General features: G+C 49.0%; 1 protein-coding gene across 1 annotated transcript; it reads left to right on the plus strand.

Annotated features, from left to right (window-relative positions):
• Nucleotides 1-232: 232 nt before the first annotated feature.
• TMEM272 (transmembrane protein 272) lies at nucleotides 233-4,872 on the plus strand. The gene is given in 4 exon segments (XM_043603905.1): nucleotides 233-313; nucleotides 4,332-4,397; nucleotides 4,399-4,596; nucleotides 4,598-4,872. Coding segments are annotated over 4 exon segments (447 nt in total). The 3' UTR covers nucleotides 4,700-4,872.
• The last annotated feature ends 9,329 nt before the right edge of the window (nucleotides 4,873-14,201 follow it).

Below are 14,201 nucleotides of genomic sequence, written 5' to 3' on the forward strand. Positions count from 1 at the left end.
ATATCTGGTCCCTGCTCTACCTGACGTCTGGGGGACAGCCACTTAGTCCCCTGAGTATCCTGAAGATCAAGTGGCCAGTGAGACTGGGCATGCTCCACAAGCAGGGGATTGGGTTACAGTTTCCATGAGGAGCATTTGGGCCTCTGCAGAAGTCTACTGCATCTTCCCAGCTGGCTTTATGCTTTTGAATGCACTTCTCTTCATCCTTTTTCATTCTCTCCGCTCTGTAGGGATGAAGTTTTTGGAGGACTGCCCCATACAGACCCTCATCCCTCTCTATTTGCTAGCGGGTGGGATCATTGGAGCCTTAAAGGTGAAGTCTATTTATCCACTGTTTAGTTTTGCAGAAATTTAACTTACAGGCACGTGACACACATCCTTTAATTGTCTGCTACTCACGGAGGAGCCAGAACAACTTCCCTCCCTAAGCACAGGGTTATGGAAGCAGTGGGGCAAGGTGGATCCTGAAGTCTGCTTGCAGACACATGGGTTTTTCCTGATGAGGAGCATTCGCCCAGAGCTGGGCATCTTTGCGGTAGCCTCCCTCCTGCCGCCCTGAGAGCAATGTGCTAATTTGTGGCTTGGGTCTGACAACAGTTGAAGCAGAGGAGTGGCTGACTGCCAATTAATCCTACCTGTGAATTGAGCCGGCGTTATCTTGGCCTCTCTCTGCTTCTTTTTAGAAAGGTTCCTGTGGAGGGCAGTGGAGTTTGCATCTGGTTGAAATGTATTTGGTTTTAGCAGCTCTTATTTCTGTGTCTCTCCTAGCGCTCAACCGACCGGCACAGAAACCACTAGCTGCAGTCATCAATCAGACGTTAAACTCTGATGTTTCAGGGGAGGAGGGGCTTCTCTGTGACTCTCAAGTTCATGTCAGTGTAGGGAGCCGATCTGCTCCTGGGTTGTACTGACATCTGTTTTAACAGGAAAAGTGACAGAAGAAAAAAACATCAAGGGTCCTGGAGAGTCTACAGGTGTCAAAATCCCTGGCCCACAGAAATGTCCCACCTGTCCAAAGCACCTCAGGTCTAAGGTATCTTAGGTCCACATCCATTCACCAGTGACCCTTCCCAACCGTCCAAGCCGCCCTCAAAGCTTCCTGTATCAAAAGCTAGAAAACACAAGCATCCGTTTTTCCAAAATGGTTGCATAGAGATGAAACACAGAAGAAAACCATCAGGAGTGCCATATATAAAATTTCATTTGGACGCACTGTCTGATTTCTTTGCCAGCGTCTTTGTGGTGCTTGGGGCCTTCTGAAGATGCTGGCCAGTGGCATCAGTCAGGATATTGGTTAGGACATCAAAGGAGTGTCTTGCTGTTCTATGTAATCAGCAGCCACCAGCTCAAGTCATGGGAAGCAGGTCTGAACCTTTTGTGTCTGAGGTTACGTCACCATGAAATGCCCTCAACTCCTAACAGCAAGGCAGGGGCGGTGTTCTGGAATGTGCAATAACACGCATTCCCCCCCCCCTCCCCCCGTGACAACATCCCCACGGGATCAGCTGGGACTCTGTTTGGCTCCAAGTAAACCCAGAGGCTCTCTGCTCAGTGGGGCTTCTTATCCCCTGTGGCCCCGTGGTATGAGGGGAAAAGCCCTAATGAACCGAGCGCCATAGAGATGTTCAAAACAAGGGCAACGTTTTCAGCAGTAATCACCTCTGCTCAGCCCTCCCTCACTTGGCTACCTCATCATCAGGCCGTGAAGTGAAACTTTCCTGTGGAGATGTTAACCGTCCATGGGGTCTGTTCCTCTTAACAACGGCAAACTTTTCCTTTATGAAATCCGGCCCAGAACCCAAAGGTAATTTATTTTAATGAACAAACTAGGGCCCTGATAAACAGCACTGATTTTTTTTTTTTCCTGGCAATCTAGAACTGTTTGCAGCCAAATTAAATTTTTGTGCTCATCGTAGTGAGGTAATACACAGTGAGTCCGTAACTGTTAGAGAGCAAGAGCAAACAGATTTATAGAATCCCTAGATGGAGAAGTTTGCCAGTGATACCAATGCTCTGTCTTTAACCCACTCGGAACACTGCGCCACAGTGCCCAGCATCCTTTCTAAAATGCAGCAATAGCACCACGGTATTGCATCTTGTTGACGAGAAAGCAGAGCATCAGTGAGTGGACATTTCCCAGGATCACCAAAAAGAACTGAGTCATGACCCACTGGAAGATCATGAAGTGAATTTAGTAAGGTTGTGACCATTAAACAAAATGGAATAGAGGGACTCCTGGGTGGCTCAGTTGGTTCAGCATCTGACTCTTAACTTCGGCTTAGGTCACGGTCTCACGGTTTGTGGGACTGAGCCCCACGTCGGACTCTGCGCTGACAGCACAAAGCCTGCTTGGGATTCTCTCGCTCCCTCTCTGTGCCCCTCCCCCACCTGTGCTCGCACACTCTCCCTCTGTAAATAAACATTAAAAAAAAATAGAATAAAAAATACTAGAGTGCCCAGTAAGCATGGTGTGATAAACACATACACGTGTGTTTGGGCATATGGGCCATATAATTTAATCCAAATCGGGACACTTTTGAGAGTACACAGGGGCTTTAATAATCATGCCAGGAAAACCCCGTAAACCAGGACTCTGAGCCAACAAGGACACACGGTCCCCCAATTACTAGGTTGTGATGTAAAAGGTATTTGTTACTGAGGACTGTGTTAAAAAGAACGTTTCAGAAACACTGATTTAGTGGCCATTAACCTCCCTAATGCCCCACCTCATCCCCAATATCCCACTGCTCAGTGATCATTTCTACCACCCAGTGAGTGCTTACTATGTGCCAGGTGAGGTGCTAAGGGCTTTGCCCCATTTTGAACCTAGTCCTCACGATACCCCTTCAAGGCAGGTACTTGTATCAGAAAGGAGTTTTGAATACGAGGGACAAAAAATCGGGAGGAAAGGCCCCCACGGCATCCAGAACCTACCAGGCCTGTGATGTGGCCTGGAGGTAGCAGGAAAGTCTGCTGGGGTCCCCCCTTTATGAGGCAGGGGGCCTGTTGTGCAGCCCTCTAATCAGGACCAGGTACTCGTGTTATAAAGTCGTGTGGTGGAAGGGTGCGGGGACAGTCGAAGGAAAGTCTGTACGCCTGGCTTCCAGGCATAACTGCATAGCACAGTGACTTGCCGGGGGTGAGAAGACAGGAGGACCACAGGGCAGGGCAAAGGCACCCCTGAGGCACGAGCCACGTGTTGTGACTGCGCAAAGTCGTGAGCAAGAGGGCAGGTGAACCAAACACAGCTGGACCCTGTCTCTTCTTTCTCGTGGGGAAAGAATCACTAGAGGTACAACCAGCATGGTAGCTATTGATTGGTTACAGCAGATGAGGAGCAGGGAGGCTCCCGGGTTTCTAGCTTGGACAGTGTCACCCAAATGAGAGGCATATGGAAGGTAACGAGTTATGTCTTCAACATACTGAGCCGAGGGCCTGGGGGCACTCGGGGGAGCCTCACACGTGTCCGAGGTCTGGAGGAAAGTTCCGGAAGGGAGCCGCAGGCCAGGGCGCCATCAGCCTATAGGTGGGTGAGGTCAGGGCCTGGGCCATATTTGTGAGGGTCACCAAAGAGGGAAGCTACTGAAAGAGGCCAAGAGACAGAATAGCTTGGTGGAAAGGAAGCCAGCTTTGGCTGAAGACAGACCTGGTGCCTGGATCTTCCACTTTTTGTACACATGACCTTGGCCGAAATTCTTAAATGTCCTGGTCCTCAGCTCCTTTGTTTCTAAAGTGAGGAAAGTAATGTACGCTTCCATAGGGTTGTTTTAAATAAGACAACCTGCCTAAAAATAAAAGCACTTAGTATCTGTCTTAGCTCAGGCTGCCATTGACAAGATGCCACAGACCAAGTTGCTTCCATAACAGACATTCAGTAGGGGGAGGGAGGAGGACACTTTCAGATGATGACCATATGCAGGTTTGCAGTCATGGGAGGATGGGGAGCAGGTCACTGGAGCCAGGAAGGCCAGGGATGACCTCAAGGATGATGAAACAAACCAGAGCAGCAGCGACACTCTGGGTGTGGACATACATTCCAGTCAACTAATCCCTTGTCCAAAGCAGCTCACACATCAAAATAGAAAATGCCACCAAGGATGCTGACTAAGGATTGATGCCTTCATTCTTGCCAGTTCTAATTCTTCAAAATTAAATTTCACTCCTTGGCGGCATTTCCAACTCTAGTGTGGGCACTTTGCGCATTAAATCTCCCTCTCTCTCTGTTTCTCTCCTGGCTTCTATTCCCTCTCCTCCACCTGCTTTGCTGCCTTGCCCTCTGACCCCCCCATCCCCCACCCCCACCCCCCGCCGCCCTGCCGACCATAACCCAGGTGTCTCTCCTGCTGCATGACTCTACCAGGATGAGGCGGCTTGCGGCCAAGGCCGTGGTGATTGACAACCAACCAGGACGATGATGCATATCCCTGGAGGCAGACCGTGTGCAAGTATTATATCTACCTCAGCCTCAGCCTCTTCCTTTTCCTCTGGTTCCTTTCGGGGAATTACGGGGCCCTCTCCGTTTACCTGCCTGATTTTATTCCCCCTTTCCAGCAGCCTCAAGATTACTGTGACAAAACCCTGTACCCCTGTGCCGTAGGGAGTCCTCGTGCTCAGCCACACCATGCTGGTCCTGCTCATCCTGTGCAGTGGGCGTGTCTATGTGTGGTCCAGGTGGAGATTCGTTGTCGATGGAGACTGAGAATCACCCCCTCCGGCACACACAGGCACATATTCGCGCATGGGCAACTCCACACACTCACATGCACACACGCGCACGTATATGCAAACACGCACCCACTCACACTCTGCACACTCATGCACAATTGCAAGAGGAGGGCACACTGTAGAGCAAGAAGACGTCCCTCCAGGCAGTGAAGAAACCACCAAAATGCACTGCGTGTTTATTCTAGGCAGACTAAAGGAGCGCTTGCCTCCCTGGGCCTGGGGGAAGCCCTGTGGTTCTTTCCAGAGTGGGACTTTTGTACTCATGAGTTTGCAGAGGCATCTTTTTATGTGAGGGGATGAGGCGAGGGAGGCAAAGACTGGGAGGCTCTTTCCAGCTACAGGCAGTTCCAATGACCGTCACAAGAGCAAGTTTTACTGCTGTTACTGTTGCTACTGCTGTGTTGTCATCCAGCCGCGGGCAACCTGAAATTGTAGAAAGGGATATCTTCCCAACAAGACCTATCTTAGCTTCACTTGGGTGGCTTTGTTATGAACAGGAGAAAGGTGCTCTGTTTAATGACTCCGGGTGTCTTTTGGGAAAGAGCTCTCTTTCCCAGTCCCAAATCAGACGGGTTTGATTGGACCGGTAAGGGCATCCCAAGGGCAGCTATAAAGGCTGCCAAAGTCAAGGAAGTCAGTGCCCCTGGGGCTACGGTCTGGCCCGTGAGCCTGGCGTCACGGAGGGTAGCGTGCCCTCCCTGTGTGCCTTGGGGTAGTCCTACTGCAAATTCTTTGCTTGGCCTGAGTCTGCTTCTTTCCCTGGCCATCTGTGTACATCTCTGTAATGTGCTCCTGGCACAAACCAGTTTCGTGTAGGTTTTGGCCAGGTTGCACGTGGTGTCGTTAATGCAGGTGTTTTGGGGTTTTTTTGTTTGGTTGGTTGGTTGGTTGGTTGGTTTTTTTTTTTTTTTTTTTTTTTTTTGGTCTCTGAGTTTAAATACTCTACAGTAGCAAATCTACTTGATGTCAGGTTAGGGCTGGGCAGGCTTTTGCAAATCCATTTATCTGGAAGTTCAGGATGATACCGAAGAGCAAACACTAACATCCCTCCTGCTGCTGTCGTTAGGGATGAAGTTCCTGAGAGCTGGGGTACCAGGCCATGCGGTGCCGTCAGCGGGGGAGCACCAATGCTTTAGAATCTTGGGTGAAGACTCTGTCATGTGTGTTTCTAGGGGCAGTGCCCGCCCAGGGGGACAGTGGCCCCTTCGTAGTTGTGCTTCTGTCACAGCACGTGCACAGCCTCTGTATGTTACCTGGTGCCTAGCTACTGCTTGGTTTTGAGGCAGGGGGTGGGGAGGGTGCTTTGTAAGAAGACCAACCCCAAAGTGGCCATCCATGTGGCCTCCTCTCCCTGCTTCCAGAGAAAAGGACCTAGGAGTTCACGGTGAGTTTGGGCATCTGTCACCTGCTGTTACATTTGGTCCAGGTTCCTCCCAGGTCGGAAGAAGGTGCTGGAAGCGCCCTCTGCTGGGCCAAGGGCAGAAAGCCCTTAACTTTGCCCCTACCCCTCTGGGACTTTGCTGTTTTCATCTTCGCCCGAGCCTTGCAAGATTAGAGGGCGTACGACTCGAAGTTCCTGCCATCATCTGGGATGCCCGAAGTCACTCTCATTGTGCCCCACATCACCTTCTCCATGCCGGGGGCTCCAACACTAGAGCAGGCAAGGTGTTCCATGGGCACCCCGTTCCACCCTGCCTGCCTTAGGTGATGACTCACCAGTCACTCCCAGTCGCTTAGCTACTGTTTGGACACAAATGAACAAAGCCAGCAGAGCCCATTTGTAAGCTCAATCCAGGCCACATGTCAACCATCACTTCACTTAGCATCTCTGACACAAACTCCTGAGCAGGGCTTGAAAAGAGTGTCCAAAAAAGTAAACCAAGCCTACACAGGCGAAGCCAGACTCTGTACTCGCGGAGGAGAATGGCCTGGCAGCCCTCTGCAGAGGCAGGCTCCCCAAGTGCACAGGGACCACACCGCCAGAGCCTAGGATGGCAAACAGATTTGTTCTCTCCCGCCAGCTCCCATCACGGCTATGCGTTGTGTTGGGAATGACCCTGAGGATCTGAGACTCAACAAGGAGGTGTGAGGGGACCCATACAGTCCCACTGGGGGTGACCCTGGGGTTCTGGGGACCTGGCAAATGGAGGTTCTCCCACTCACATCTCAGCACGGTCCTCACCTCGTAGTGATGCATTGTGCCCTTGTGAGTGACTCACAGGAGGAGTCTGGCCATGGACAGGCCACGACAAGGGCTCCTTGTCACTGACTCCTCTTCATCTGTGGGCACTGAGGACCTAAGCCCGTGCACCCACAGTCCTGCCACACACATGCTTCTGAGATGTTGTTGCTGGGGCCTGAGCAAAGGTGGAAAGAGCTTGCAAAAAAAAAAATCTTTTTAAAAATCATAAACTTGCTGTTAGACTGCAGATATAGGCTAGTGCATTGGGTACCCCTGTAGCCAGGTCCCAGATGCTGGCGATTCCCAGTTTCTGATAGGCATGACTATCCCCGGAGTGTCACAGAAATAGCTGTGTTGGTATACACGATGACTTACCAAATATGCTTGAGAAAGTGGCAACTTATCCCCGTTCCCAGAAATAGCTTGGTAGAAGAATTTATTTCCTCCTTTCATTCCATTCCCTATATTTATATCTTGTTTCACAATGAATTTGGAGGGTCTTTAAATGCTGTATTTGAGGGGCGCCTGAGTGGCTCAGTCGGTTAAACATCTGACTTCAGCTCAGGTTATGATCTCACAGTTTGTGAGTTCGAGCCCCACATCGGGCTCTGTGCTGACAGCTCAGAGCCTGGAGCCTGTTTCGGATTCTGTGTTTCCCTCTTTCTCTCGCCCCTCCCCCACTTGCACTCTATCTCATCTCTCTCAAAAATAAATAAACATGAAAAAAATTTTTAAGTGGTGTTATTTGAGACAATAAAATTAAAGAAAAAATATATAGTCAAAAATCAAACGATAGGAGGGGCGCCTGGATGGCTCAGCCGGTTAAGCTTCCAACTTCAGCTTGGGTCATAATTTCACAGTTCATGAGTTTGAGCCCTGCATCAGGCTCTCTGCTGTCAGCACAGAGCCCGCTTCAGATTCTCTGTCCCCTTCTCACTCTGCCCCTCCCCCCAGCCCCTGCTTGCTCTCTCTCTCTCTCTCAAAAATAAACATTAAAAAAATAGAACTACAGGAAAAACTAAGATGGTTAGAAAGCAGTTTTCAACGTCTTTTTCCCCCCACACCAACACACTAGAGTCTCAACCTAGAGGGAGTGGTGAAGAAATGTGACGGCTTTCATATGTGCCCTACCCCCCTTTGCAAAGGGAGAGTATTGGTCGTAGGCCCTTGATAATTACTAAAACCTGGACTACATTTTTGGCTTTGAGTTTCCTTGCCACCAAAGAGGTAAGGAAAATCAGCTACAAACTGCCCATTTTCTGTGGAGTCAAAAAATACGCCCCCTCAGGAGAAACATGGGTTAAGTCTGAAAGACCATATTACATGCGTCCATTGGTAGCGGGAACACAGCGTGATTCAGTGGGTGACATCTTCAGCATACTATACAAAGACACTAGCAGCCTTTGAATGATAATTTATTAGGGCCTCCTTCAACAGATGGTGAAGTGGTTATGACGAGGCACCTTTCAGAAAGGTTCTGGGCCAAGGCAAATTGTCCATGACTACGGTTCTCTCAAGGTCTGGCTTAACCCAGAGAGAACTTTCAGAGGGTCTAGGAAGTGATCAGCTGCATGTCCTTTATGTGATTCCTGGTTAGGGTCATTTCCCTCATCTGGGGTTTTGGTGGAAGACGAGCGTGCGAAGTTCAGAGTTATTACCCAGAGCCTCGGGGTGCACCCCGCACTGATGCTAAGCGGACTGCAAACAGCGGCACAATGAAAGCACCTCGCCAAGAGTGACCCAGAAGTCAGCCATCCCTTCTTTGCAGGAATGGTTTTCTGGGGAAATTAACATGATAACATCTGAACTTGAGAGTGCTAAAAAAAAAAAAATGGGACCATTTCACGGGAGCCAACCACACCCGTGGCTCACAGACCTCAGTGAACCATCAGAACCACCCAAGGGTTTGCTTAAAATGCAGAAGCATGGCCCCCAGAAATTCTGATTCTGTGGGTCAGGGGACCACACCTGTGCACTCAGGCCACGCAGGAGTCACAGACTGACCCAGAACTGTTCCATCGTAGTTGCGAGCATGAGGGCACTCTGATGCTTCTCTGTCTTAGCACGAGAAGAGGCAAAGCGGTCAAAAACTTGCACTTTTGTATAAATGAATCTTGTGCTTCATTTCCTTGTGGGCGTTTTTCATTGTTGATGACATAAACTTGGAACAATTGTTCCTCAGTGCCTTCCCTGAATACCCTGGGGGAGGTCATCCTCCAGGCCTTGGGACGCTTCTCTTGTTCTTTCCTCCAGTGCGATGACCATGGGTACAGACCATACACAGGAGCCAATGACCATCAGAGGCCTGTTCAAGGCAAATTTTGCTCCATAAAATTCATAATCCTCAGGTGGACAAACGAGTTCATGGTGGATTCTAGAACAATGAACTCCTAAAAATCCTTATTGATTCTGGTGGCAATTTCCCTTTTCATGAGTATGGAACTAAGAAGAAAGCAAATCTCTCGTTTACAGAGGTCGAATTTCAATAGTTCACTTTTTAGGTCAGCCTGGTACTATAGCTGCCAACTTATCTTGGCATCTTAGGAGACAGCCTCTTGGTATCGCCCACAGAAGTGAAATAGCAGGTGGGTGTTTCTCAAATGCATCTTCTGTTGTTTTCTCTAGAACACTCTCTTTGTTAGATCAGTTAGCTTTTAAACTTTCTTACCGCATTGTATGGAGGTAAAGTTTCAAAGGCAAAGAAAAGACAACTCACACTTTATGCTGGTCCCACCCCAGGTGAGGTAGTAAGGGTTTGCAAATATGGCAAGTTCTAATAAGGGCACCGAAATCTCGTGACTGAGAATGTCTCTCTGTTCTGACTGCCTCCTATTCACCCCATTGGTGAGAGAGGGGTCCCTTGCCCTAAATGCTGGGAGATGGTTGAGCACACAACAGTTGCTTGCTGGACAGATGAGAATGATGGTGCTTCACTGGTCACATACATTCACAGTCCGGCAGGGAGGATGCAGCATGCTGTGCAGGGCCGCATGGAGGCTGCACGGAGAAACAGACTGAGCAACCAGGGATCTCAGGGGTCATGCTCTGTAGAAATAAGGTGGGGTGGGGGGTAAGCTCTGGTTCTGGCAGGAGAATGCGATGGGCTTGTTTGAATAACATCTGGAGCTGGCAGGGAGGTGAAACTCGTTACGCTGAGGAGCGGGTGGGGTGCAGCCAGTCGTCCGGGGGAACGAGCAGGTGGGAGCCTTTCCTGCCTCGTGGGGGGCATATCTGGTAAGAGCAGGGGAACTCATGGTTAGGCCTCTGGGAGGCTAAATATGTCAAGGAAGCTGATGAAATTTGGGGCCTTCCAATCACCCTCCAAGATCAATCTCTGCCTTTATTTGCCTATCTTCCCCAGATTACTTAGTCCTGGATTCAAATCTAGATTTGAATTTTCTCAACAACCAAAGCAGAAGGCAGATCAATCCATCATGAGATATACATTGTCCGTGAAGAAAAAAAAAGGGGGGGGGGGAGGGTGGCGCCTTGGTGGCTCAGTCCGTTAAACATCTGACTCCAGCTCGGGTCATGATCTTGCAGTTCGTGAGTTCGAGCCCCGCGTCGGGCTCTGTGCTGACAGCTCAGAGCCTAGAACCTGCTTTGGAGTCTATGTCTCCCTCTCTCTCTGCCCCTCCCCTGCTCACACTCTGTCTCTGTCTCTGTCTCTCTCTCAAAAATAAATATTTAAAAAAAAAAAAAAAAGCTGCTCCCCACCATCAACACCCAGGTTAGAACACTCACTTCCTGGACAGCTCTGGCCCTGGTCAGCAGCTCCAAGCCCTTCCAATTGTCTGATGATTTTCCCCACAATTGCAAAAATCTTGCAGTCTCACTGGATTCTTCCAAACCATTTTTTTTTTTTACTCTTTATTTCTTCATTTGAATATTTCAGCTTTAAAATGTCCTGTAGCCTGTACTTTTTCATAGCCGCCCCCCCCCCCAAAAAGGCGTTCACAAATTGATTTACAGCTTATAAGTTTGTTTATAAAGAAGCCAGTGTCTGTTCAGTTCCCAGTTCACTGGCGGAAGCAGGTGTGGCCCAGATCCCGCTGGGACTCCCTGTGCCAGCCCCACGGGGGCACCCCAGTTGCAGCAGGTGCTGTGGCTGATGGCTCACATCTGCAGCCTTTCCCGGAAACCCACTCTGGGTTAGTACAGCCAGCTTGCCAGGACGCACCCAGACTTACCCCCGTCCCCACCCCCCAACATATGCAGTTACTCATAGCTAAGGACTGAGTCGGGGAAGAGAGAGTAAAAGCCCAGCTCCCTTGGTTCAGGGCAGGTCAAGCTCTGTGGTGTCATTCACAGTCCAGAGCTTTCCGCGGATTCAGGCCAGGCTTCATCAGAAGCCACATTCTTTCCCATCTTCTTCCTCTTTCCTACCTTGCAATTTCGTTTTCCCAAGACCACTCCCTCAACTCGTCCCTTTCCATGAAGCTCCACCCCCAGGCTCTGCCTCCAGAGAACCTGACCTAGGACAGAGCTGTTTGTCCACAGCTGGAGGCAGGAGAAAAATCAATAGTATAAAGCCCTTTTATTTTCCTAAAATGTGATAGATGCTTATGGCTAAAAATTCAAGTAGTGTCAGAGGGTATAAAGTAAAATGTGAAGGATTTCACACCGTACCCCAACACCTCCAAAAGGTGGCCCGAACCTCCAAAAGGTAGCCGGTGCTAATTTTTTAGTATCCTTTCAGAACCTGTCTATGTATATTCAAGCATAAATTATATCAAATTATTCATATTATTCTGCAGCCTGCTTTTTTCCACTTGCTACATCATGAACTTCTTTCCCTTATCAATGCAAAGAGATCTGCCTTCAAAAATGACCAATAATAATGGGCGCCTGGGTGGCGCAGTCGGTTAAGCGTCCGACTTCAGCCAGGTCACGATCTCGCGGTCCGGGAGTTCGAGCCCCGCGTCAGGCTCTGGGCTGATGGCTCGGAGCCTGGAGCCTGTTTCCGATTCTGTGTCTCCCTCTCTCTCTGCCCCTCCCCCGTTCATGCTCTGTCTCTCTCTGTCCCAAAAATAAAAATAAACATTGGAAAAAAAATTATAAAAAAAAATGACCAATAATCATAAGACTCACTTAAATAGGCACATTCTCTGTTACTGATATGGTCTGTCATTTCTGTGAATCAAAGTGGAAAAACCAGTAAATGTGATATTTTATTTTGCCAAATGAGCAACTGAGAGCTCAGCTGGGGAAAGCAGTTGTCATTTTCCCCCTTGTGTACCGGGTGAAATGAGCCCAACTGAACCAAAACTCCCAAAGAAATTAGTTGCTGGACCTTTTGGATAAAGGCCAAAGGGAAACTCAATGGTCCCCAACAATGGATTAAAACTGCTGAGGGGAGGGGCACCTGGGTGGTTCAGTCGCTTAACAGCCAACTCCAGCTCAGGTCATGATTTCTGCGCGTGAGTTCGAGCCCTGCATGGGGCTCTGTGCTGACAGCTCAGAGCCTGGAGCCTGCTTCTGGTTCTGTGTCTCCCTCTCCCTCTGCCCCTCCCCTGCTTGTGCTCTCTCTTTCTCAAAAAGAAATAAAAACATTAAAAAAATATATTAAAATGGATGAGGGACGCCTGGGTGGCTCAGTCAGTTAAGCGTCTGACTTAGGCCCAGGTCATGATCTCACAGTTCATGGGTTCAAGCCCCATGTCGGGCTCTGTGCTGGTGCTTCGGATTGTGTCTCCCTCTCTCTCTGTCGCTTTCCTGTTCATGCTCTGTTTCAATCTCACTCTCTCAAATATAAATAAACATTAATTTAAAAAAAAAAACTGGTGACAGAAAAGAAGTTGAGCTGGTTCTAAATTATGCACATCCACAGGACCTCATCTGTCAGCAGCAAACCATCCCTTCAATATTGCATGTGTGGAAGCGTGTGTGTGTGTGTGTGTGTGTGTGTGTAATTAACTATCCTAAGCCATCAATGCAAGATGGAGGCAGCACCCAGAAAGCACCGAAACTATAAAAAGGATTTTAAGACACAGAACAAAAAGTAACAATGCAACACAAGGAGATTGTATCTCGCACCCATTCAGACGGCCACCCCAAAACCATAACAACAGAAACCAGAAAATAACAAGCGTGGGTGAGGATGCGGAGAAATCGGAACCCTTGTGCCTCGGTGGTGGGAATGTAAAATGGTGCCGTCGTCACGGAACTCTGTATGAAGTTTCCTCAAAGAAAATAAAAAATGGAATTGCCACGTGATCCAACAATTCCACTTCTGGCTGTACACCCAGAAGAACCGAAAGCCGGGTCTTAAAAAGACCAATGTGCCGTCTACACCGGTGTGCAGCAGCATTCTTCACGATAGTTAAGAGATGCAGGCAAGCCAAGTGTCCCTCAGCAGATGAGTGGATAAGCAAAGTGCGGTGAATTTCTTATGGAATACGATTCAGCCTTAAGAAGGAAGAAAATTCGGGGCACCTGGGGTGGCTCAGTCAGTTAAGCGTCCGACTCTTGATCTTGGCTCAGGTCATGATCTCATGGTTATGAGACTCAGCCCCTCGTCAGGCTCCACACTCAGTATGGAGCCTGCTGGGATTTTCTCTCTTTCTCTCTCTCTCTCTCTCTCTCTCTCTCTCTCTCTCTGCCCCTCCTGGGCTCTCTCTCTCTCTCTCTCAAAATAAATAAACATTTTTTTTAAGTTAAAAAAAATTTAAAAACGGAGGAAGAAAATTCTCATACATGCTACACCATAGATAAGGCTTGAAGACATCATGCTAAGTGCGATAAATCAGTCATAAAAGGACACATACTATATGATTTCTACTAACAGGAGGAACCTGGAATAGTCAAAGTCACAGAGAACAGAAAGGAGAGTGATGGGTGCCAGGGGCTGGGGGTGGGGAGGAGAGTTCATGTTTAGTGGGGACAGAGTTTCAGTTTTAGAAGATGAAAAGTTCTGGCAATGGATGGTGGTAGATGGCAGAATGTGAACGTGCTTAATACCACTGAACTGTGCCCTTAAAAGTGATTAGGATGGTAAATTTTAAGTCCATTTTCCCACACACACACAAAAAAAAGTGAACCAGTGTATTCAGTCCTTCCAAGCCTCCCTAGGATGACCGAATGGCCCAGAACTCACTGACGAGGGCAGGGTCATTCCAGGTGTATATAAGGGCACACGTGCTCACAGGCTCAAAACCCAACCTCACTCAGCTGATTGCAGGTCTCAGTGCCTCACCCCCAGAATGCCCCACCTTCAGTCACCCAGCCCCCCTGACTTGGTGGGGAGTCTGCGGTGGGGTTGGAGTGTGAAATGGAGAGCGGGGAACTAGAAGCC

The sequence above is a fragment of the Prionailurus bengalensis genome, chromosome A1, assembly GCF_016509475.1.
Source record: "Prionailurus bengalensis isolate Pbe53 chromosome A1, Fcat_Pben_1.1_paternal_pri, whole genome shotgun sequence".
Classification (NCBI taxonomy): Eukaryota; Metazoa; Chordata; class Mammalia; order Carnivora; family Felidae; genus Prionailurus; species Prionailurus bengalensis.